Source organism: Mastigoproctus giganteus, chromosome 3 (assembly GCF_048544385.1).
Source record: "Mastigoproctus giganteus isolate SK-2022 chromosome 3, ASM4854438v1, whole genome shotgun sequence".
Taxonomy (NCBI): domain Eukaryota; kingdom Metazoa; phylum Arthropoda; class Arachnida; order Uropygi; family Thelyphonidae; genus Mastigoproctus; species Mastigoproctus giganteus.
Window position 1 is genome coordinate 121,473,646 of NC_143577.1, and position 24,948 is coordinate 121,498,593.

Consider the following 24,948-nt stretch of genomic DNA (forward strand, 5'->3'; position numbering starts at 1 on the left):
GAACTGGACAAACTTTTAGAGGGAATGGTTGTGTGAATTTTTTTTTTTGGCTGGTGCGAGATAAGCTCATACGCTTGCTTTCTTGCATAACTTTGCCACTATTACTATTACTACTACTACTATATTGTAACTCCCAGATCTCTTTCTCAATTGTTTTTAATTCAACCCCCACAAAGTGTAAGGTATTTCTTGAAATAGCCCTTTGGGCTTGGAAAAAAAACTTTCACCCATAATAAGTGTAATAAATATACTAACCCATATATATGACAAAAATCCTTATTAATGTAGTAGTGATAGTGGTAGTAATGGCAAATGATGCAAGAAAGCAAGCTTATATAGGAAAAAAACACTACACACTTCACTCATCTATATCCTTCAAGAAATTGTCTGTCTAGTTCTTCTTTGTTTCAAACCTATTTTTGTTCCCCCAACATCATGGTCTGATGATGGGTATAGGTAAGATACCTGAAAATTTACCATAATGTATAGTAGTTTAGGTAAAGCTTAATAAACTATATTATTAATTTCACATGGTATAAGAGTGGTATTAAATATAGTAATAATCTTAATGGAAAACAACCACGTAATGTCCATCCCTAACTATATTAAATCTTGCAATTAATATATAAATTAATTTTCACATTGATTTTCATCTAATTGGCTATAATTTCTAAATTAATTTAGTAATGTATTCCTCTACAACACCCTTATCCTTAAGTTCTTTCTTTCCCTACCCCATCATCTTTTGCAGTACTGTCTTTTGTTGTATTTGTATCTTACTTGGCTTGGCCATTGTTTTGTGCATACCTTTTCTTCATTTACCTCAATGTTGCTTTACTCAAGTAACGTGCAGTTATTAATGCATTACAGCTAACAGTGTTTACTTTATTTTCTTTAGTTTTTCTTACTTGTTATAATCTTTAATACATCTAGTAGTATATATATATATATATATATATATATATATATATATATATATGTATGTATATATACACCACAAACCCTTTAATTTTTTGTAGCTAAAATCTCAATTGACATTCCATGGACGTCATTGTATACAGATCCAGTACTAGTACATGTGGAAGACATACTAATACTTTCAGGTCCAGTTGCAGACCGGGAATACAATGTTGAGTTAGAAAAACGTTTAATGAGAGCAAGAAAAAGAAAACGCTTGGAGGATTTACAAGAAATTGCTAATGAAGAATTATGTAAGTCAAGAAACATTATGTATTAAATTTTATTGTCGTTTGTCAATTATATACAGCAAAAGTTGCTGTATATACTTCACAGTTGCATATACTTCTGATGCCTTTATTACTGATGGCTAGTTAAAACCTTATTCAGAGCTATGCTTCATTTTTAAACAAAAACTTAAGGAATATTGATAGCATACATACAAATTTGTACAATTAAAGAAAACCAATCAATAAAACTAACTAGCAGTGATGGAACTAGAGTTCGATAGAACTAGAGGCCCTGGATATGGCACCAAATCACCATGAGCACCAAATGGAGTAAGAAAATCCTCAGTATTAAGTGAATTTATAATTATTTTTAAAAATATCGCTACAATTGCTATTATCTAAAGAAGTTACTGTAAAAGCTACATGCTTTTTATAATAAGATAATAAAGTTTTAAGTTATTTTATTTTATTAATTTCATGCATTAGTTTTATGCATGTGTATCAACCAGATTAAAGAATCCGTTTCTGTAGAGAATTAGAACATCTTTCCAAAGCAATATTTCCTTTCAGTAACAAACAGCATGTCATTTATAATCCTTGAAAGTATCCTTTAGCAATTTATTTATGCAACGGTAATCAGTTATATTCATCAAATTATAATTATAATTACTAGCATGTATTGACTTAATTACTAATAAAAGTATTGAGCATTCAAGCAAACATTCAAAGCAAATAGTTTGCCAGTTATTTTCTTGGTTAATGAACTTGTAATGATTTTTAATTAAAATCATTTCTGAATGGATTACAGTATAAAGTCAGCTTTATTAAAATAAACATACACAATAAAAGCATATACAGTATCCTACAGTTCAAATTTCAATAACTCTTGCTAATTCAGCTAATTTAAGCAAATATCAATTTATGTCTTTTTATCTAATTTTATTTTTCTAACACATAGCCCTTTGCAACACCTAGTATTCTTCCATAATCACCAGTAGCATGATAACTTCTCTCTCTCTCTGTCTTCCTCTCTCTATCCCCACAACCTTATCTGTGGTACTATTACAGATCAATGTATAGCTGTTGTAGGCTTCAGTACTTTTCATAATTCTGTAACTTTCCCATGCTGTCTTTTTCAGCTCTATTAGACTGGCCATCTCCTTATTCATTCATCTCATGCTATATGTTTTCTTAATGGCATATATGCATTCATGGCTTCTGTGATTATTGCCTAAGGTATTCCCTAATTCTTATGGATTTGCACTGCTCTCCAATCTGCTCAATTAAGAGATGCCACACAGTACCTTAAACTGCCATAATCTCATTTTTTTAAAATTAAAACCCATTTCTTTTCCTTAACTACTGTAACATCTTTCAACTAACAAATGCTTGATCACTATCTGACAATGGCTCCTGTGCTTTAAGCCCAGTGATTTAATCTCATTCATGATTAATGATGAGCTCAAGAATATTCTTACCCCTAGTATTTTCTCTAACATGCTGGTACAAATAATAATCATAGTGAACAAATAACAAGCATAGTGAACTTGAGGTGGTTTGTTAGAGAGAATCTGATGAGTTGTTACTGGTAGTAGAAGTTTCTCAAGAAGCTTCAAAAACAAGCGTGATGAAGAGGAAATTGGCCCTTGGTGAACTGGATCAGTGTTTCTTTTTATTTTTGGTTGGGGTCACATGGAGTATCTGTTCCAATTTTCTGGGAATTATCATTGGTATAGCACTATGTTGAAGATGGAGAGCAACGCATCAAGAAGGTATGGATGAATGATTTGATGATTAATTGTAGGATCTTGTCAGCACCATTCTTGCCAAAGAAGGGAATGACCACATTCCTGTAATAAGTAGCTGCTTGGTTATTCTGATCATTGACAAAGGTTGAGAGCTCGTGTCATTCTTTTAAAATTTATTTAAAGCAAACTTTAAAAAATATATACAGTCAGTCCTCGAATAACACATGTTTACACCACATGAATTCAATCATACATGATTTATAAATAAGGGAACGATATTGTATATAACACGAACCGAATTCGTTTATGTATGATTCGCCTTTGTGTTTACAAGAAATGGCAGTCGAACGTGGAATCAGCCCAACTGAATGCAACACGATAGGAATGAAGAGAAGATTCTGAAAATGTATTTATGTTTTTTATATCAGCGAAAGGGAAACACATTTCACCATAATAATGTAAAAACCCACACAATTTCAGCTATTGGTATTATCGCAAATGCAATTAGATCGAGTTTACTACCAGTTTATAACAGATTCCACTAGCAGGAATGCAGCTTGAAATTGTTTTATGGTAGTAACCCCCAGAAATGTGCTTTAGTAAAATGTGAGTTAGTGAGGTGTTCATAGTGTGTCTCTGCATTTACGGTGTTGTTTATTCAGTTGCTACACGTGCACAGCTTTGTGTATGTGTATCAAGCATGCCTCTTCATTTTGTAATTGTGCATTATTTCCTAAAAATGAGTAAAATACTTAAAAGGTGTGAAAAGGAAGTGTCCTGGTGAATACACTACAAATTTAGAGAGAAAAAGAAAAGCAATATCAATAAACAGAGGTGGACTGGGTCAAAAATTCTTACCCGGGAAAATTTGTAGTGGCCTCATGCTAGCATTTATGGCCAAAACCACACCAGCCTCTGGTAAGGCTTATGGCCAGTCCGTCTCTGTCGATAGAGAAAAAATATGAAATTGTGACATTTTATTACATAATAGTTGTAATAAAATACGTAAGTATTTTATTACGATAATTTATTGTGTTTGGTAATGTTTTGGTTACAAATGTGTGTTCAATCTTGGGTGGTCAGTACCTATCCCTATTTTTCCCATAGGGCTGTTGTTTATATTGCACGATTTTGCATTGCACGAGGGTTTCTAGGAACACGACTATCGTGCTATACGAGGATTGACTGTATATATAAACCTATAAAACTTAATACTATGTGTAGAATGAAGGTTAATAAGATGAAAGAAGATATGTGTTGACATCAGACTTGAATTTCTGTAGATTGTAATTTTCAGGAATTACATGTGAAGGGAGTTTGGTCCAGAACAGAAGTTCAAAGGATGCTATGATGTGGTTACCAAGGAACTGGATGCAAAAAATAATTTTGATATCCACAATAACTGTATAATGCTACACTAATCACTATTAAATAAAGTAGTTTTGTGTTGTATTAAAATAAAATGATACAAATAAAATTAATCCAGGGGGCTCACATCTGGTGAGTATGGGCTTGGCACACCCAGGGCCCTGAGCTGGATATCATCATTCTTCTCTTTCTTGGTGATTCCCTTCTACTTTTGACACTCTCTCTCTCTCTCTCTCTCTCTCTCTCTCTCTCTCTCTCTCTCTCTCAGGGTAACTCGGGGGAGCTTTTTTTTTTCCTGGTGCAGCATAAGCCTCAGGCTTCCTTGCATCATATGGCTATTAATAATAAATGAAATAAATAGAATGATATAATTACACTGGTTAAATCTGATAAAAAAGGTAACTGTCTGTACAATACAATATGGAATTTTTAAAATACAATAAAATAAATTACAATGTAGATAAAACCCAGGATAATAAAACCGATAAAAGCACTAAAATGCTGTTAAAATACAATAAACTAAATTACAATAAACAATGTAGATAAAACACAGGATAATAAAAGCGCTAAAACACCGAAGATTTCAGAGGCATCTGCCTCATTTTTCAACAGTGAGGCTCATCGTATGGCGCATTTAAATATCAGCAGGCTCACAGTTCACAGCACATGTTCCGACAGAAGCATGGGCAGTATTCTTGATAATTTTGATATCATATACTTGGATTTCAGGAAAGCTTTTGACACTGTTGCGCACGGAAGACTGCTGTACAAATCGGAGCAGAAAATTTATTAAGGGTAAGTTGCTACAATGGATAAAAGGGTGGTTGAGTGGGAGAAGACAGAGGGTCGTAATCAGTGGCCGCTGCTCTTCATGGACTAATGTTATTAGTCCGTGAAGCTGCACAAATTGGAGCAGTGTGGCATTGGAGGCAAATTGCTGCAATGGATAAAGGGATGGTTGAGTGGGAGAAGACAGAGAGTGGTAATCAATGGACATTACCCTTCGTGGACTAATGTTATTAGTGGAGTCCCTCAGAGTTCAGTGTTGGGTCCATTGTTGTTTTCTGTATTTATAAATAATATTGATGATGGTATATCAGGCTTAATTTCTATGTTTGCAGATGATATGAAGGTTGGCAGGGTTGTTAATGACACTAATGACAAGACACTGCTGCAACAGGATCTAGAAAAGTTGAGCAGATGGGCTGAGAGGTGGCAAATGAAGTTTAACATTGACAAATGTAAAGTACTACATATGGAAAACAGTAATCTCAGAGTAACGTATCAACTCTGTGGTACCACACTGACAGTGGTAGAGAACGAAAAGGGCCTGGGGGTAATTGTGCAGGCAGATATGAAGTTTTCTGAGCAGTGCAGATGAGAGTCTGCACTGCTCAGAAAACTACTCAGAATATATGCTACAAGATTAGCTCATGGTGTCTTGTCAATGATATACAGGAATTTTTCTAGTAGGGATAAGGAGGTGATTATCCCCTTGTATAAGGCAGTGGTCAGGCCACACCTTGAGTACTGTATACATGTCTGGAGGCCTCATTTTAAGAAGGATGTAGAGCTGTTGGAACGAGTACAGAGAAGGGCAACAAGATTAGTGAATAGAACAAAGGGTTGCTCTTACAGAGCAAGGCTTAAGTTTTGCAAATTAGAGTGTCTGGAGACTAGGCACCTGCAAGGTGATCTGATTGAGGTGTATAAAGCCTTGAATGGTTTGAGCATGCTCAGTGCTGATGGGATTCTTCCTCTTGCTCAGAATAATCACATGAGAGGGCATAAATTCAAATTGAGGAAAGATGGTTGTAGGATAGATGTGTAGAAGTTTGCCTTTAGCCAGCTGGTGGTTGATTGCTGGAACAAACTTCTATCTGTCGTTGTAGAAGTTGATAGCTCAAATAGATTCAAGGCAGAACTTGACAAACATTTGGAGTGAGTGGATGGGTGAAATAAGGGTGGTTTTTTTTTTTTTTTTTTTGGCTGATGCTATATAAGCTTGCTTTCCTGCATCATGATAATGTTAAAAATGCTAATTAGTAGAGTCCCACAGGGTTCAGTGTTGGGCTCACTGTTTTGTATATTTATCATTGAGGTTTTCACTGACATTCTCTCAGATATGCGAGACAAGCGGTACTTGCTACCTGGGAGTCTAAAATGCTGATGGAACTGATATTCGGGTGACACTCAAGTCAAGTGGACCCACTTTCGTCGAAGTCTGGATGGTCTCTGAGAGCCAAATCCTCTGCTTGCACCTTCACGATGGTTGGAATGTTAGTAATTCTGGGTAAAACTTCCATGCTCATGTACATGGTGGGTGACCACCGAGGTGTGAACCAACGTAAGCAGGGGTCAAGGTGTGGTGCCCACATCATATGGAGGATCGCCGCCCCTCTATGTTACCAGGCAGTACTAGGTGGTAGATGACTCTCATCAACCGGTGTAATGTTATCACTTTGCTTATTGGAGGCTTGAAGTGGTGGAACCCATGTTTAGTATCTAGAGCTAAGTTCCTGTCAACCCTTCCTTATCTCTTCCATCATTCAGCATGATTGATGACTTTTGAGGTTATGATGAACATCGTGGCGAGATCCAATATTCCTTACATTTCGAGGGTACAGCTCTAAAACAGTGTTCGCAGGCCGGCTGCTTAGTACACTGTTAGTACACTGGACCGAACCTATTGGTAACTCTCTAGGAGGCTTCCGGATCTGCTAGTGTATAATCTTGCTACATCTACTCTGCCAGATAGTGACTGGAGGGAGTCCAAGTAGTGTGTATGCGGGGAGCATTGTCGAGGCCACATTATGTCAAGGATCTGGGTATATTCTTACCATATGTATGCCATATCAAAAATTTTCATTATTTCATACAGCATGTCCCATCCACTTTTTCTTACTATTGAATACACCATTGAATTGTCAAACTAATAGAGCAAGCTTATCTGCGAAAAGATCTAAACCTCCCAAGCACTTCCTAATTCATTTCACAAATATATGTAGTCTCAATTCTAATCTCAACAATGTCCATTTCCACTTGCATTCTGCCAAACCTCATGTCCTTTTTCTGACAGAATCTCAGTTATTGGTTGATTCATCTACTGCTCATCTCAGATGCCCAAATTATTTGCTGAATGATTTCTTTCGCCTCAAAGGTGGTACTTATGCATATATCCATTCTGTTATTCCCTGTCAGAGACTTGGTAATTTGGAATCTCCTCTCTTTGATCTTCTCCGGCTTAAAATCTCTCTACCTCATTGTGTAAAATTCATCTGTTGTCTCTACCGTTCTCCTAATTCCACTAATCACTTGGAGCTCTTTGATTTCCTCTCTTTGCAACTTGACTTTCTCCAGTCCAACTTTCCTAACAGTGAGGTAATTTTCCTTGGTGATTTTAATGTTCACAACTCCAGCTGGCTTCCGTTTTCTAGTCACACCAACCCAGCTGGTCGAGATGCTGAGGCTTTTGCAATTACTAAGACCTTGCACAGATTGTTCATTTACCTACAAGAATACCGGACAGTCCTAATCATACAGCCAATGCGCTTGATCTTTTTTTCACAAACAACCCTTGTAAGTAGACGGTCGAAGTGAGAGGTCCTTTAGGCACTTCAGATCAGAATTTGGTGATTGTCTCTTCTCCGATGGAACCTTTATCTCATGGCTATTCCGAACCTCGTGTTGTTTGGCATTACAAGAATGCAAAATGGGATGACCTACGAGACTTCTTTTTTTCTTTTCCTTGGTAGGATTACTGTTTCAAAACCTCTGATGTCAACATTTGCTCAGATCGTATCAGTGAAATTATTCTTGCAGGAATGGAATCCTTTATTCCACACACCACTTTAAAATCTCATCCTTTATCTAAACCTTGGTTTTCCAATAAATGTACTAAGGCTGTTCAAGAGAAGAATGTTGCATATCGTACTCCTATTCTTTGCCACCTTTTTTCACTTCCTTATTCCAAAGGTGTTTTTTCCTTCTGCTTGAAAATTTGCTCATATTCAGCCAGTTCCTAAAAAGGGTGACAAATCCCTCCCATCCAATTATCGTCCCATTACAATTACTTCTACTCTTTCTAAAGTAATGGAGAAATCAATTAACCGCCAACTCTTAAACTACCTAGAAACTTTCTGTCTGATCAACAATCACCAGTATGGATTCCATCAGTGTCGATCCACTGTTGGTATTCTGGCTTATGTTACCCATTTATGGACTAATTCAATGGAAAGGTTCGGTGAAAGACAAGTAGTTGCTCTTGACATCTCAAAGGCTCTTGATCGTGTTTGGCACAAAGGTCTTCTAAACAAGCTTCCATCTTATGGTTTGCGAACTGTTTTTAGTAATTGGTTTTCCAGTTTTCTCTCTGATCGCTCACTGAGGGTTATGGTAGATGGCTCTCTGTCTTCTAACTTCTCCTGTAATGCCAGTGTCCCTCAAGGTTCAGTTCTATCCCCACTCTTTTCCTCTTGTATATTAATGACATTCTTCCATTGACTAGAAATCCTATCCATAGTTTTGCCGATGATAGCACATTGCATTCCACTTTCCATTTTGAGAAACCTTGTCCTGCTCAATCAACTTCAATTTCTCGAAAATCTGCTACCAATTCCTTAAATGCTGATCTTCAGGTAATTCTCCATTGGGGCAAAGACAAATTAGTTGATTTCAACCCTTCTAAAACACAGTCTTGTCTTATATCTCGCAAAAAGGATTCTTCTGTTGCTGTGCTTATCTTTAGTGATACTACGATTTCTAGGCAAAATGATATATCTCTTTTGGGGATTACCCTGACTTATAATCTCTCTTGGCACAAGCATATTACAAATACTGCTTCCACTGCATCTAAAAAAGTTGGTTTTCTCTTTCGCTCTCAGCGTTACTTTTCTTCCAAACCGCTGCTCACTCTGTATAAATTGCAAATCTGCCCTGCCATGGAATATTGTTCACACATCTGGGGTGGTGCCCCCAAAACCTCTCTCAGTCTTCTTGATTCCATTCAGAAGAGGGCAGTTAGGTTAATTAATGATTCATCTCTAACAGAGTCTCTCCACTCGCTCTCTCATAGACATACTGTTTCTGCTGCATGCTTCTTCTACAGATACTTCCATGGGCACTGTTCTTCTGAATTGGCTTCTATAATTCCCACTCTCTCGTTGAAAACAGTCCGAACATGTGCCGCCAGCGTCCAACATCCATTTACTGTCCAACTTCAAACTCCCAGAACCAACTTTTTATTATTATTATTATTAGCTATATGGTGCAAGGAAGCCTGAGGCTTATGCTGCACCAGCCAAAAAAAAAAAAAAATTCCCGAGTTACCCTGAGAGAGAGAGAGAGAGAGAGAGAAAGGAATCACCAAGAAAGAGAAGAATGATGATATCCGGCTCAGGACCCTGGGTGTGCCAAGCCCATACTCACCAGATGTGAGCCCCCGGGGTTCCTTAAATGCTGATCTTCAGGTAATTCTCCAGTGGGGCAAAGACAAATTAGTTGATTTCAACCCTTCTAAAACTTAGTCTTGTCTTATATCTCGCAAAAAGGATTCTTCTTGAAATTAATTCATCTCTGTTAGAGATGAATTATTTTCCTCGTTTATTCATTCAACTGCCGTTTTCTGGAACAACCTTCCTTTATTCGTATTTCCTGAAAATTAGTCTACAGAAGTTCAAGTCCAATGTCAACAAATATCTTCTTTCATCTTCTCAACCTCCAACCGAAGCACGGTACTAAGTAGTATAGGTTCTAATATCTCTCATGTTTTGGGTTTACATAAAAAAAAAAAAAAAAAAATCAATGATATTGATGAAGGTATATCGGGCTTACAGTATCGAAGTTTTCAGATGATACAAGGTTGGCAGGCAGTGGTGTATTCGGGCCGGAAAGCACTGGAACGATATTCCGGTACTTTTTCTAAATGTTATAATAGAAAATCATTGAATTTATACACCTAATATTATGAAACAATGGCATAATCAACACCCCTTTTCCAACTCAAGATGGGATGTATTTTTCCCCTCTTGAGGCTTTTTGGTGCATTTCCATGCCCTCAAAGGGAAGAGAGAAATATCTATTTTAACCATTGCTACTAAAAATATATATTAATAGCAATCTTTAAAACTAATAGATTTCTTTAAAAATTTATTTAAAAACAAAAATATAAATTTTGCAATGAAACTTGAACATTTCTTATTACAGTACAATGTGTTAGATAAAGAGTTCCAATGAATATACTGTGATGCATGCGAACACTAATTTGATTCACCATGAGCTGAACACTAGAACTGGTTGTTCTCTGAACCGTGAGTCTGAAGTCTGATTCAGTTACTACACATTCGTTGTGGCATTATCATGTAGTCTTCTGGAGAACAAGTGTTTCAGTATTATTTTTTTTAGCTATACACCTCTGTTGGCAGGGTTGTTAATAGCAGTTATTTTATTTGGTTTTTAGGAGCATTAGCAACTAAGGCCATATTGCTCCGGGGATATGCAGTGGTCATTCCCTGACCTTTCCGCATCCTCCGTATTTGGTGGTCACAGGCTCGAACCCCGGTCTAATCAAGAAGCGTGTGCTACGCACTGCCGCTCCTGGCCACCTGGCTACGGAGGCGCCTTTAATAGCAGTAATGGCAGTGTGCTACTGCAACAGGATTTAGAAAATTTGGGGAGACAGGCTGAGAAGTGGCAACTGAAGTTAAACATTGACAAATGCAAAGTACTGCATATGGGTAGAAGTAACCCCAGAGGAATGTACCAACTGTGTGGTACTACACTTAGGGTGGTAGAAAATGAAAAAGACCTGGGTGTAATTGTGCAGTCAGATATGAAGTTTTCTGAGCAATGCAGACAGGCTTCTAGAGGAGGTCATGGGGTTTTTGTCAATGATATACAGGAATTTTGCTAGCAGGGAAAAGGAGGTGATTATCCCTTTAGCATTAGCATTAGTAGAGGCATATGATGCAAGAAAGCAAGCTTATGCAGCATCAGCCAAAAAAAAAACCCACTTCCACTTCACCTCTCTGTTCGTTCAAAATACCTGTCCAGCTGAGCCTTAAATTTATTTAGGCTATCAACTTCCACGACAAGGGATGGAAGTCTGTTCCACCAACCAACTACCCGCTGGCTAAAGGCAAATTTCCGCACGTCTGTCTTACATCTGTCTTTCCTCGATTTGAATTTATGCCCTCTCAGGTGATTATTCTGAGCAAGAGGAAGAATCCCATCAGCATTGAGCATGCTCAAACCATTCAAGTATTTATACACCTCTATCAGATCACCTCACTGGTGCCTAGTCTCCAGACACTGTAATTTGCAAAACTTAACTCGTTCTTCGTAAGAGTACCCGTTTGTTCCATTCATTAATCTTGCTGCCCTTCTCTGTACTCGTTCCAGCAGCTCTACATCCTTCTTGAAATGAGGCCTGACCCTTGCCTTATACAAGGGAAGAATCACCTCCTTATCCCTGCTAGAAAAATTCCTGTATATTATTGACAAAACACCATGAGCTACTCTTGCAGACCATCTGCACTGCTCAGAAAACTTCATATCTGCCTGAACAATTACTCCCAGGTCCTTTTCACTCTCTACCACCATCAGTGTAGTATGCCCTGGGGGTGATGCTAGGACATTTCAGAAAGTTTTCTTGCTGATTGTAAGAGTTCCAATTTCTGTAAGATTTACAGGAGTTATTTGTTTTCCATGTGCTCAAGGCTGACAGCCTATAGCACCGAATCTTACCTCCGCGTGATCCAAGGTGGGCAGATGGGGATGAATCCCCTGCCTGGCTAAGTTGAGCTTGAATGTAGGGGGACGAGGTTTCTTGTTAATTTTGTTCTGAATTTTTTCCAACTCAAGAGCAGGTGTATTTTTCCCCTCTTGAGGCTTTTTGGTGCATTTCCGTGCCCTCAAAATTTGCTATTAAGCCTAGGTTGACTTGAGTTGTCCCTGGACCACTGCTGTTTCACTTGGGCAGTGAGTATTTTTAATTACTAAGGATAGATTTCCTTGGTTTTTTAGCATTTTGTTTCATTAAGCTGAGTCTCGGGTCCCGGACTCGTTGCTCTCTCACAATATTTATTTTGTAAATATTGTAAATAGTTTATTGTTTGTCGTTTTTGACGATCGATTTTTAATTGTATAAAGTGAGTTTTATTATATACGTATATAATGTCTTCTAGTGAAGGAATAAGTGAAGATGAGTTGCAGGCAGCAACGAGCGAGGTCACAGAAGATGAGTGTGAGGAACTGACGCAGGAGATTCTTTCTCAAATGCAGGAATTAACTGAAATAGAAGTCTTCTCAGGTAAAGCATTCAAGGGAACGCCAGTTAAAACAAGGTCTATGTCTTTGTCGGGTCCGTCGCAGGATTCACAGAAAGGGTCAAGAAAAAAGAAACGGAAGCAAGGAGAAGTAATATCGGATGGGGGATGAACAAAGTGCAAAAGAAAAAAGAAGAATGAGGTAGTAAATGTACCAATAGAATCAGATGAATTTGAATATGTCTATACAACAAGGGATGAACTTAAATCTTTCCTATGCGATGCACATAGTAAAGTACCCACTGCAGCAATAAGGACGATTATGGATATGTGGGATATAGTAGAGAAAAAAGCCCATGAAATCTATTTGGAAAATATGGTGTTAAAGGATAGGTTAAAGTATAGAGAAGAGAGGAGAAGAAGGGAAAGAAAAGTTATTCAACAGTTACAAAAAATAGGTGACATCTGAAACAAGTGCACCTAAGGTGATGTTAATAAAAGCTGTAACTAGTAGACATAAGACAAGTGACAAAGTTAAATCAGATATTTTAAAAGAAGTTAGACCCATGTTAAACACTGTAAAAGTAAGGAATATTTGACCGATATGAGATCGAGGTGTATTGATAGAGGTGGATGCGATTGAGGATCTGGCGAAGATAAAGACATGTACAAAAATCCAGGAATTGGGACTGAAATATAGTATTCCAAAGGAAATATATCTAAGAATAGTTCTCTTTGATGTGGAACAAGATGTTGATAAGGATGAACTAAAGAGTTAGTTGTGGATAAAGAACTTTAAAGAACTTAAAATCAGTGAAAAGAAGTTTTAAGAAAGTGTTGAAATTTGACTGCAAATAGGAATAAGAAAACTCAGTTAAATAATTGGATAGTGCAGATTACAGGGGAAATGGGGAGTTTGTTACGTGATAGGACTCATTTGTTTGTTCGATGGTCATCCTGTAAGTTTAAAGAAATATATTCAATTATGCAATGCTATAAATGTCTTGATTTTGGCCATGTTGCAAGTACTGTAAGAGGGAGATGTTGTGTGGCCACCGTGCAAAATCTGGTCATACATTTAAGAACTGTAATGATCGAAATAAGGAACCAGTTTGTATTAATTGCAAGAAAAAGGATGTTGTGGCGGTGGATAGGCATTGTCCAGAGTACAATACGGCATTAGAAAATTACAAAAAGAGAATTAATTATGAGTAGTTATATAAAAATATTACAGATAAATGCGCAACGAGCAAAAGCCGTTGCTGCTCAGATAAATTATGTAATGGAAAAGGATGATGTTGCGATTGCCTTGCTGCAGGAACCGTACTCTGTAAATGGTGAAATTAGAGGATGTCCTCAAAGATATCATATCATATCTGAAGGTGGTAATCCAAAAACTGCTATTATAATAAAGGATAAGGAGTTGGTTGTTACAAAGATTGTGTCATTATGCCAGGAAAACTGGTTGCGTCGTGAAATTATAGGCAACTTTGGAAGAGTGTATTTAGCAATTGTTTATTATCCACCTTCAGAAGATATAGAAATATATGTTAATTATTTGGAGAGATTATGCAGGGTTGTTGGATCGTGGTGGTTTGGTGGTTGCGGCAGATTCTAATTCTAAATCTCCACTATGGGGTAGTGATGTATCTGATGAAAGAGGAGTATTACTGGAGGAATTCATTGCTGCTTCTCAAGTGGAGATAGTGAATGTGGCTGAACATCTGCCTACCTGTTCATCAATACATGGACAGTCATATATAGATATAACACTTGCAACATATTCTGTGATACGTAATATTAGAAATTGGATGGTTAAAGAAAACTGTAGTACAAGTGACCATAATGAATCTCCTTCGCAATAGAAAATTGTAATAATACAAGAGGATATTGTGATATTGATAGATTTAGAGTAAAAAGTGCGATGTGGTCAAGATTTGACAATGAATTTAGGAATAGTGTTTCGTTAATTGAATGGGATGATTTAACATCAGAACAATTTGTGAATAAATTAACTGAGTTCATACAGAGATCATGTAAAAAGAGTATGAAGACTATGAAATCTGCTAATCATCCTGTGTTTTGGTGGACTGAAGAATTAGGTTGAAAAAGAAAAGAAATGTTTAAGAAGAGGCATCAGTTTCAAAGATTAAGAAGATTTGGTTATTTGGATTTATGTGAGACTGTGAGGGAACAATATAGAAGTTTAAGGCGTGACTTCGTTCATGTTGTCTGCAAAACTAAAATAATTAAATGGAGGGAGTATGTGAGAGAGCAAGGATCAAGGGACCCTTGGAATTCAGTATTTAAAATTTTAAATAATAAAAAGCACTTAGGAAAAATATCTTATACAATAGAAAGTGATGATAATGAAACATTGACTTGGAAAGATTCTGTGAATGGGATCTTAGGGGAACTCTTCCTGGATAATGATGATCAGGAAAGTATAATGCAAAGACAAATGATCTCAGAAAATGCTAGATATAATTCGAATGAAGAGGATGAGCCTTTTACGATTTTGGAGATTAGTAACACAGTAGACCGTGCAGAGGATGGCAAATGGCCGGGTCTGGACAAAATAGAGATAGAGGTGTTTAAGAGAACATTCAGGATGTTTCCTGAATTATATGTAAAATTATATAATAAATGTTTAGATGAAGGGGCTTTCCCACTGGTATGGAAGATTGCATAAATAATATTATTGATTAAAAGCACAGATAGAATGTTAAATGAAACCCGGGCATACCGTCCCATTGCTCTCTTTTCTGTTCTGGCAAAAACATATGAACGGTTATATATGAACTGTATAATGATTAGATATGAAAATAAATGTCTAGCCTCTAAAAATCAGTATGGGTTTAAAAAAGGTTGCTCTACTAAAGATGCGGCATATAGACTGGTTCAGATGGTAGGAGATAGTGATGAGCGATATGTCCTTGATATATTTGTCAATTTTAAAGGTGCTTTCGACTGTCTCCGGTGGGAGGGCATTATGAATAGGATAGGCAAGACCAAGTGTTCCAATAAGTTACATTCTGTTTTTAGGAATTACTTTGCGAATCGTGAAGTTGTAGTAAGAACAAAATATACTGAGATTAAGAAGAATGTATATAGAGGTTGTCCACAAGGCTCGGTGGTGGGTCCCTTTGCATGGAACATTGTGTTTGATGAATATTTAAATTTGGAATTGGTTGGTGTTGATAAAATCGCATATGCTGATGATCTTGTTTTAATAGTAAAAGGGAATGCAAGATCTCAAATAGAAAAGTTGGCTGAAATTGCTTTAAATATGCTCCAGGATTGGACTCTGAAGTATGGATTGCAAATATCAAGAGAAAAAAACAGCGCAAATGCTATTAAAAGGTAAACTTAGTATGAACTGGGCCCCTATTGTAAGGCTTCTCGGTGAGTCGGTTCGATATGTAAAGTTAACTAAGTATTTGGGTTTAAAGTTAGAAGAGCGACTATTTTTCACTGAACATGTTAAGTATTTAAAGGAAAAAGTGAGGTCACTCTATGCTAAGTTGCGGAGGGTGATAAGAGCTGATTGGGGAATAAAAGGCTGAGCTATAAATATGTTATATGAATGCCTATTTATCCCAATTGTAACATATGCCTCTGCAGCTTGGGTGCATAGAGTGTCAACTGTTCTGATTCAAAAACATTTAAGTGAGGCTCAAAGATTCGTGTTATTGTCTATAACCAGAGCATGTCGAACCGTCTCTACAGAGGCCTTACAGGTGGTCTCAGGTAGGATCCCTGTCTGGTATGAAGTTTTGTTGTCTGGCGTGATATATTTTACAAAAAGGAATATCAGAAAAACTCATATGGATATAACATCTTGCCCGGATATAAATAGAGAATACACTGCTATGGCTGTGAAATATGAAAAGAAAAGGATATTGAATGAAATAAAAGAGAAATGGCAAGTGCAGTGGAATGAAACAGATAAAGGAAGGCAAACTTATGAGTTTATAACAAGAGTGGATATAATTGTGGATATAAATAAAATATAATAAGTTTATACAAAGAGTGGATACAATTTGGGATGCATGCGGCATTTCTTTTGACGGAACACGGACTTGCCTTGAGACTTTGTCAGTTGGGGCTGAGGAATGATGGGTTTTGCACTTGTGGTGAATTGGAAACATCTATGCATATGATGTTAGATTATGCAGTATATGCTGATTTGAGACATGAATTGGAGGTTTCTATGGGAAATCTCGGAAGGGGGACCTTATGGACCCTATTCACAGATAAATGGTTATTTTCCTATTTCAATAATTATGTGGCTGCAGTTTTTAAAAGAAGAGGGCATCTACAGCTAGATAGTAGAGCCACGCCTCATAGCTGCAGCGGCGGAACTCTTGACATTAAGATCAATGAAGCAATTTTATATAAGATCTTTCTTTCAGGAGCCTAAGTGGCTAAAGTATTATGAATTTTTATATTTTGAGTTGAAGTAAAATTTATTATTTTGTGTTATAAGTTGAATTCTAAAGACTATGATATAAGAACCCAATTAGTCTAAAATCATGGATAGGCCGAAGCCTATCCGTGATTTTAGAATAGTCTTTAGAATTCAACTTCATTGTCAATGTTAAACTTCAGTTTCCACCTCTCAGCTCATCTGCTCAACTTTTCTAGATCCTGTTGCAGCAACGTACTGTCATTAGTGTCATTAACAATCCTGCTGACCTTTGTATCCTTCTTAAAATGAGGCCTCCAGATCTGACATCCTTCTTAAAATGAGGCCTCCAGACCTGTATACAGTACTCAAGATGTGGGTTGACCATTGCCTTATACAAGGGGATAATCACCTCCTTATCCCTGCTAGAAAAATTCCTGTATATCATTGACAAGACACCAAGAGCTACTCTTGCAGACCGTCTGCACTATTCAGAAAACTTCATATCTGCCTGCACAATTACCCCCAGGTCCTTTTCATTCTCTACCACTGTCAGTGTGGTACCACAGAGTTGATACGTTACTCTGGGATTACTGCTTCCCATATGTAGTACTTTACATTTGTCAATGTTAAACTTCATTTGCCACCTCTCAGCCCATCTGCTGAACTTTTCTAGATTCTGTTGCAGCAGTGTACTGTCATTAGTGTCATTAACAACCCTGCCAACCTTCGTATCGTTTGCAAACTTGGACATTAAGCCTGATATACCATCATCAATATCATTTATAAATACAGAAAACAACAATGGACCCAACACTGAACCCTGAGGGATTCCAGTAATAACATTAGTCCACAAAGAGCAGTGTCCATTGATTACCACTCTCTGTCTTCTCCCACTCAACCATCCCTTTATCCATAGCAGCAATTTTCCTCCAATGCCACACTGCTCCAATTTGTGCAGCAGTCTTCCGTGTGTTACAGTATCAAAAGCCTTTCTAAGATCCAAATCGAGGGTGGCTCAATAAAGAATCGCCCTCACCTATTTCCACATATTGCAGAGTCATGATATTTTGTGTGTGGAGCATCATACATACCTCTGTACTAAATTTGTAAAATTTCAGCCTTCTGTCTTAAATTTGTTTTTCGCTTACAGAGCCGAACTTGTGCCGAAGTAGCATCATGGACAAAGTTGAAACCAGAGCTGTAATCCAGTATCTGTTCTTGAAGGGGAAATCTTCTAAAGAAATCCATGAGGAGATGACTGCTGTATATAAGGATGAAGCCCCATCCTATGGCATTGGGAAGCACTGGCATAGACAATTTAGGTATGGTTGGACATCGGTAGAATCTGAGCCCATTCAGGTTGTCCCCATTCAGCCATTGGTGACAGACGATCAGAAAAGTGGAGTCATTAATCATGGAAGATCGCTGGATATCTGTGCATGAATTGTCCCAGGAGGTGAAGATTAGTGTGGGCTCTGTTGAAACAATCCTTCATGACCAACTCCATTTATAGAAATGGAACAAGATGGATTCCCCAATTAAATGGAGTGCAAGTTGGATTCCCCGATTAAATGGAGTGCAAGTTGAATTCTCCGATTCTCACATGATCAGATAAATTGTTATATATACATATATATAAAGTGTAAACTAAAAGTTTCTGGACTGGGGCAATAAAATTAATTTAGACTTACTTTAGTTACATGTTAGCATCATCCCCTTCAACGAGCCCCCCCTAGAGTTTATACATCATCATTTTGTTTAGGGTAAACAAAATGGCAATGGTTGCACATTCTCCAACTATTTGAATCTCTCTGATGTCTTCAAATCTCTGTCCTTTTATATCTGGATTTTAATCTTAGGGAAAAAAGGAAGAAGTTACAGGGGAAGCAAGGTTCGGAGAATAGGGAGAGTGTGGGCTATCACCATATTGCTCTTGGATAAAAATTGCCAAACTGACAAAGCTATGTGAATTGGCACATTGTTGTGATGCAGAAGCCACACACAGAAATCAGCTTTCATCTTGAGTGCACCATTTTTCTGGGTGTCTTATCCTGACATCCTCCATAAAACTAGGATCCTCTGGTGAAACTGTGATTAATAGTTTTGCTTGGTAGAAAGAAATCCTAATACACAATTCCTTCATTGTTGAAGAAAGCACTCATTATGCACCATGCTTTTGATGTTTGATCTGACCTGCCCTGCTGTTCTAAACATGGATATGACTGCCATGGGGAGGACTGCTGCTTTGTTTCTGTGTCCTAAACAGAAATCAGCTTTCATCCACTGTTATGACCGTGGAAAGGAAGCTTTTGTCCTTTCTGGTGAGTGATGCAGTTTCTGCTCACAGAGAGCTGGTTTTGTTTCTGTTTGTCACTGAGTAAAAGGGGCACAAATTTTGCAGCAATCCACCTCATGTTTATATTTTCAGTTCAAATGTATCAGCATGTATCATACAGCAGACTAGATTGTCACAAATACTGTTAATCACATGGCATCTGCCCTTGTGGATGACGTACATTTACAACGTTTTCATCAGTCTGACTTGATGACAGATGACTTGAGTGCTCAACATCCTCATCCGAAGTTTGGCCACCTTGGAAACATAAATGCCATTGAAAAGTGCATGTTCTTCCCATAGCATCATCATTATCAAATGCTTGGTTAAGTATTTCATAAGTGCTTGAAACCATTTTCTCAAATTTAAAATTTGATGCAAATTTGCTGTCCCTTAATGTCTTCTGTCTTTTTGTGCAAATACGAATTGGGAAAAAGCACATGGCCTATTGCTGTGAAACTTGCCACACTAACCCACAATGAATTTATTCAACAATATCTAATGGTGCACTGCTATGCTACAGTGTTTTGCACATGTGCACAGGGCAGTTGTCACCACCAAATACGGAGGATGCGGAAAGGTCAGGGAATGACGACCGCATATTCCCGGAGCAATATGGTCTTAGTTGCTAATGCTCCTAAAAACCAAATAACAAACAAACAAACAAACAGGGCATTTTTAACTACAGGACGTTGTGCTTTTGTGCAGTTGGTGTTTCTTTTGAGTGTTTCTTGCAATTTTTTGTAGCTGAGTAAGATGATAGATGATACGAACAGTGAATTGCATCAGTTTTACACTGGTATACAGTGCACCATTAGATTAGGTTATTGCATCATTTCTGTTCCTCTAATAAATAAGATTTCTGATCTTAGTCAGATGTGGTCCTATTAAAAAGATTGTGCTTGTTTTATTAAGAAATTTCAACTAATTTTATAGTTAATAGCTGCTGTTTATTTGTTTTTGTTATCTAAAATTTGAGGATTAGCAAACATATTATAATTCTAATATTGTTGCATTAAGTGATGCTTGTTTAAGTATTTTAAATTAAATATTCTTTAATTTAAAAATTTTCATATGTGTTTTCATTCTGTTACAGATACTAAATCAAGAGGATTTTTTGAAAATCTCATTGCCACAATTGTGAATAATGTACAGGTAAAAATTGAAATTTGTACAGTTACTTGTCAGAAGAAGTAGATCCTTAGTAATTTCATTTTCTTCAATAGGACCAGTAATTAATTTTTTCTTAAGGCTGAGTTAGTCAACTCAGTGACAAGTTCAGCCACTCCCTGACTTATGTAAGGGTTACGTTCCACGGACCTCTACGAAAGTTGAATTTTACATAAGTCGGAATTTCCTTAAAGGCTTATACAGCACTTGTAACTATGCACACTGAATTGATTGAAGAAAAAAACAAATGTTCAACGAACATGTGAATAGAATTATTTATTCAATTTTTTATCTCATGTGCAGAAAAAATTTCAGAAGGGTACAAAATTACAAAAGTGTGCAATTACAAAACTTTTACTTTAACGTTATGGAAACCAGCATGATGCTTGAACCTATTAAACCACCCGTTGCTTTCCACAAACTTGGCTTGGGATTTGCTTAACTTATCCTTAATATCTTCATATATACTTCTTGCTTTTGCTTGAAGACCATTAGACTCAAGGGCACTTGCTTCTGAACCTGATTTTCCATCCATATTATTAATAGTTTTTTCCATAATCGATATTGGCACCTCCGTAGCCAGGTGGGCAGGAGCAGCAGTGCGTAGCACACGCTTCTTGGTTAGACCGGGGTTCGAGCCCATACCCAAAAAATACGGATGATGCGGAAAGGTCAGAGAATGACCACCGCATATCTCCGGAGCAATATGGCCTTAGTTGCTAATGCTCTAAAAACCAAATAACAACATAACATCATCGATATAGCACCTGAATGCTGTTTTGTGATCACTGTTGATCTTAAATGTACTGATCCTTTAACATGTTCTTTTATACAAGCACTGTCCTTTAAAATAGCATTCACGGTTGAAGCAGTGAGACCTAATTCTCATGCAATAGATGACAAACTTTGTCCTGCTTCTTACTTCTTAATCATTTTCATCTTCATTTCTAAATCAATTTTGTTTCATTTCCTAGCACTGCCACCACTTTCACTTTCCGTTTTTGTCATTTATCACGATGTCATCTATGACACTTTCCCTTTATTATAATAAGTAAATAGGAATGAAGAGAATATTCTGAAAATTTATTTGTGTTTTATATAATTGAAGATCTCAGTGAAGGAGAAACACATTTCATCATAATAACGTAAAAACCCACACAATTCCAATTATCCGTATTATCGCAAATGCAATAAAATTAAGTTTACTACCCATTTATAATAGATTGCACTAACAGAAAACCCCAATAAACCAGAAAGTACAAATTGTTTATATTGTTTTGTGGTAGTAACCTCCAGAAATGGGCTATAAAAAAGTATCACAAAGGCATTCAAGATTGATTCTTATAGCGGAACATATGATAATGATAAAAGTGTAGTGCATTCTTCGGCCGGACTGCGTAGCCCTTTCTCTCAGCCAATAGTAGCATTTGTAAGCATGTTGGGCATGTGTTTTGTTTATGCATCCTTTAGTTAAAAGTGAATTTTGGGTTGTGCTTAAAAACAGTGTTATTGGATTCAATTACGATATTTTCACAATACCTACATTTATTCCTAAGTCAAATTTTCATAAGTCGGAGAGTGCCTATATTGGCTTTCATTTCTTACCTGCATGCAGTTTTAAAATGTACAGTATACAGATGGGCTAAGGTAAAGGAAGCCTGCACGAGAACGACGAGAAACGTCGGATAACTTATGTGGAAAATTAGTTTTCCGACACCTGATTCTAGTGCTGTTCACTCATTAAACAGACGGTATGTGTTATCGGTCTGGAGCAAAAATCAAGAAGGATATATTGATTGACAGGTAGGCATGGCAAACGATGAAATGATTGGTGGTGGGCGCGACAGACGACAAGCTACTGTGTAGTCGGTGGTTGGCATTATGATGTGTATTTACCAGTAAAGAACGGTGCATAATAGTTTTGTAATGAATAATGAACAAGTAATAGTAGTGATGAATCTTTTATGGTGCTGATTGACGTTATGATACGTGTGTATCCGCACAAGTGTCTTTAAAAATAAAAGTACAGTAATAAAAAATTAATATGTAGTTAATAAACAATTTATGTGCTAGTCCACTCATGATGCTAAAGAAAAAAGGTTAGGTTACCCCCTCCATTTCGGGAGGGGTTCAAGCTCCCATGGGATTCAAGTGGAGGTAACCTGAACTTTTTTCACCATTAGGGCATATTATTGAACAAGAAAATAAAAATACAGTCATAAAAAAATTTATTTTTTTATGAATATATTTCTAAATATGACTGATTCTAAAGAAAAAAGGTTAGGTTACCCCCTCCACTTCGAGAGGGGTTCAAGCTCCCATGGGATTCAAGTCGAGGAAACCTGAAGGAATGTCTGATTAGGACAAGTTACCATTAGTGCTGCTAAAGTGATACTAAACTGATGTTATCGTGTGTTGTGTTTGCGCACCAATCAGCACATCATTTGCCATGCCTACCTGTCAATCAATATATCGTTCTCAACTTTGCTCCAGACTGATAACACCTATCGCCTGTTTACCGAGTGAGCAGCGCTAGAGTGCCGTATTGGGAAACTAATTTTCCCCGTAAGTTATCCAACGTTTCTCGTCGTTCTCGTGCAGGCTTTCTTTACTTTCGCCTACAGATGCAGTTAGCTAATGACTCACAACCTTAATTTACTTTGGTTCTGATTTAAGCAATCAAAACATTTCTATATTTCAATCACTCCATTGAAATATTTCTTACAATAATAAGGCACCTTAGCTTGCCCATTCAGGTTGATTAGAAATTACCACATTCCCCACAATCATTAGACTTGTAGCATACTCTGACATTAACTTCATATTATACCAGACAGGCATATGGCTTAGTTCACCTACATCAGTTTAATTCATAGCAATCTGCCAAAGTAGTTAAATTGGCATCGTTTTAATTATATCTCATATTGTGAATACCTTCACAATGAGTTGCCATGATATTGTAATACCTCGAATAAGTAAGAATGTACCTGCCCACTCACAAAGAGAGGCCGATAAGCCTCGAAACGGTGCTGCCTGGGTGGTGGCATCCACCTAGAAGAAGTAACATCAGTCTTCTCCACTGGTGAAGCATTACCTATTCTAGGGATTTATAAATGAGGAGTAACTGCCCCTTTCCTCTTTCGATGGCATTCATTTTTTTCTTCCTCTACTATTATCACTTTCCTCCACCTTTTTTACTTTCCTAAGTCTAGTAAGGATAGGTATATGGATAACAGTTTTTTATTCCATACCATTTTACAAATGGTGCCGTCTGGGTGGTGGTATCTTCTGAGAATAAGTAACATTAATCTTCTCCACTGGTTAAGCGTTACTTATTCGAAGTATACAATATCATGGCAACTCGTTGTGAAGGTATTCACATTATGAGATATAATTAAAACGATGCCAATTTAACTGCTTTGGTAGATGGCTATGAATTAAACTGATGCAATTCCACTAACCTATACATTAGTCATCCTACCACATAGCTCAAGACTTTGCCCTTAAATACTTTATAGTCTATCACCATACATTTCATGCCACGCTGATTATACTATTTACGTTTTAAATCAGGGGTGTCTGGCCTGTGAAATGCAAATCTTTCACCCCCATTTGTTGAATGGGGGTGAAAGATTTGATGGGTGCCCATTTTCTTTTTAATTTTTAGAAAATGCATTTTTTTTTTAAATTCTTCTCAAATAATTCCAATATTTTATGTTTTCTTAATGGATTGCAATACTTATTGTTTGTTACATAACTCTGTAAGTTTTTTTTTAAAAAATGTTAAAATTTTAAAAACACAGTGCACATTAGTCCTTTTATTTGCGAAAAACAAAAAAAAATTTATTTTGCAAAAAATTACAAAAACATATTAGATATAAAATTGAAACATTAGCATTACCATTAGTAGAGGCATTTGATGCAAGAAAGCAAGCTTATGCAGCATCAGCCAAAAAAAACCACTACTTCACCCCTCTGTTCGTTCAAAATACCTGTCCAGCTGAGCCTTAAACTTATTTAGGCTATCAACTTCCACGACAAGGGATGGAAGTCTGTTCCACCAACCAACCACCCGCTGGCTAAAGGCAAATTTCTGCACGTCTATCCTACATCTGTCTTTCCTCAATTTGAATTTTTGCCCTCTCAGGTGATTATTCTGAGCGAGAGGAAGAATCCCATCAGCATTGAGCATGCTCAAACCATTCAAGGCTTTATACACCTCTATCAGATCACCTCGCTGGTGCCTAGTCTCCAGACACTGTAATTTGCAAAACTTAAGCCTTTCTTCATAAGAGCACCCCTTTGTTCCATTCACTAATCTTGTTGCCCTTCTCTGTACTCGTTCCAGCAGCTCTACATCCTTCTTGAAATGAGGCCTCCAGACCTGTATACAGTACTCTAGGCGTGGCCTGACCATTGCCTTATACAAGGGAATAATCACCTCCTTATCCCTGCTAGAAAAATT

General features: G+C 37.1%; 1 protein-coding gene across 1 annotated transcript in view; it reads left to right on the plus strand.

The window, feature by feature from the left end:
• Window positions 1-24,948, plus strand: part of LOC150088255 (intermembrane lipid transfer protein VPS13A-like) — a 3,009,916-nt gene that overhangs the window by 144,037 nt on the left and 2,840,931 nt on the right. Inside the window, exons 5-6 of the mRNA XM_090370087.1 lie at window positions 1,020-1,211; window positions 20,410-20,468. Of these exons, the coding sequence (XP_090226213.1) occupies window positions 1,020-1,211; window positions 20,410-20,468 (251 nt within the window). The remainder of the gene's footprint in view (window positions 1-1,019; window positions 1,212-20,409; window positions 20,469-24,948) is intronic.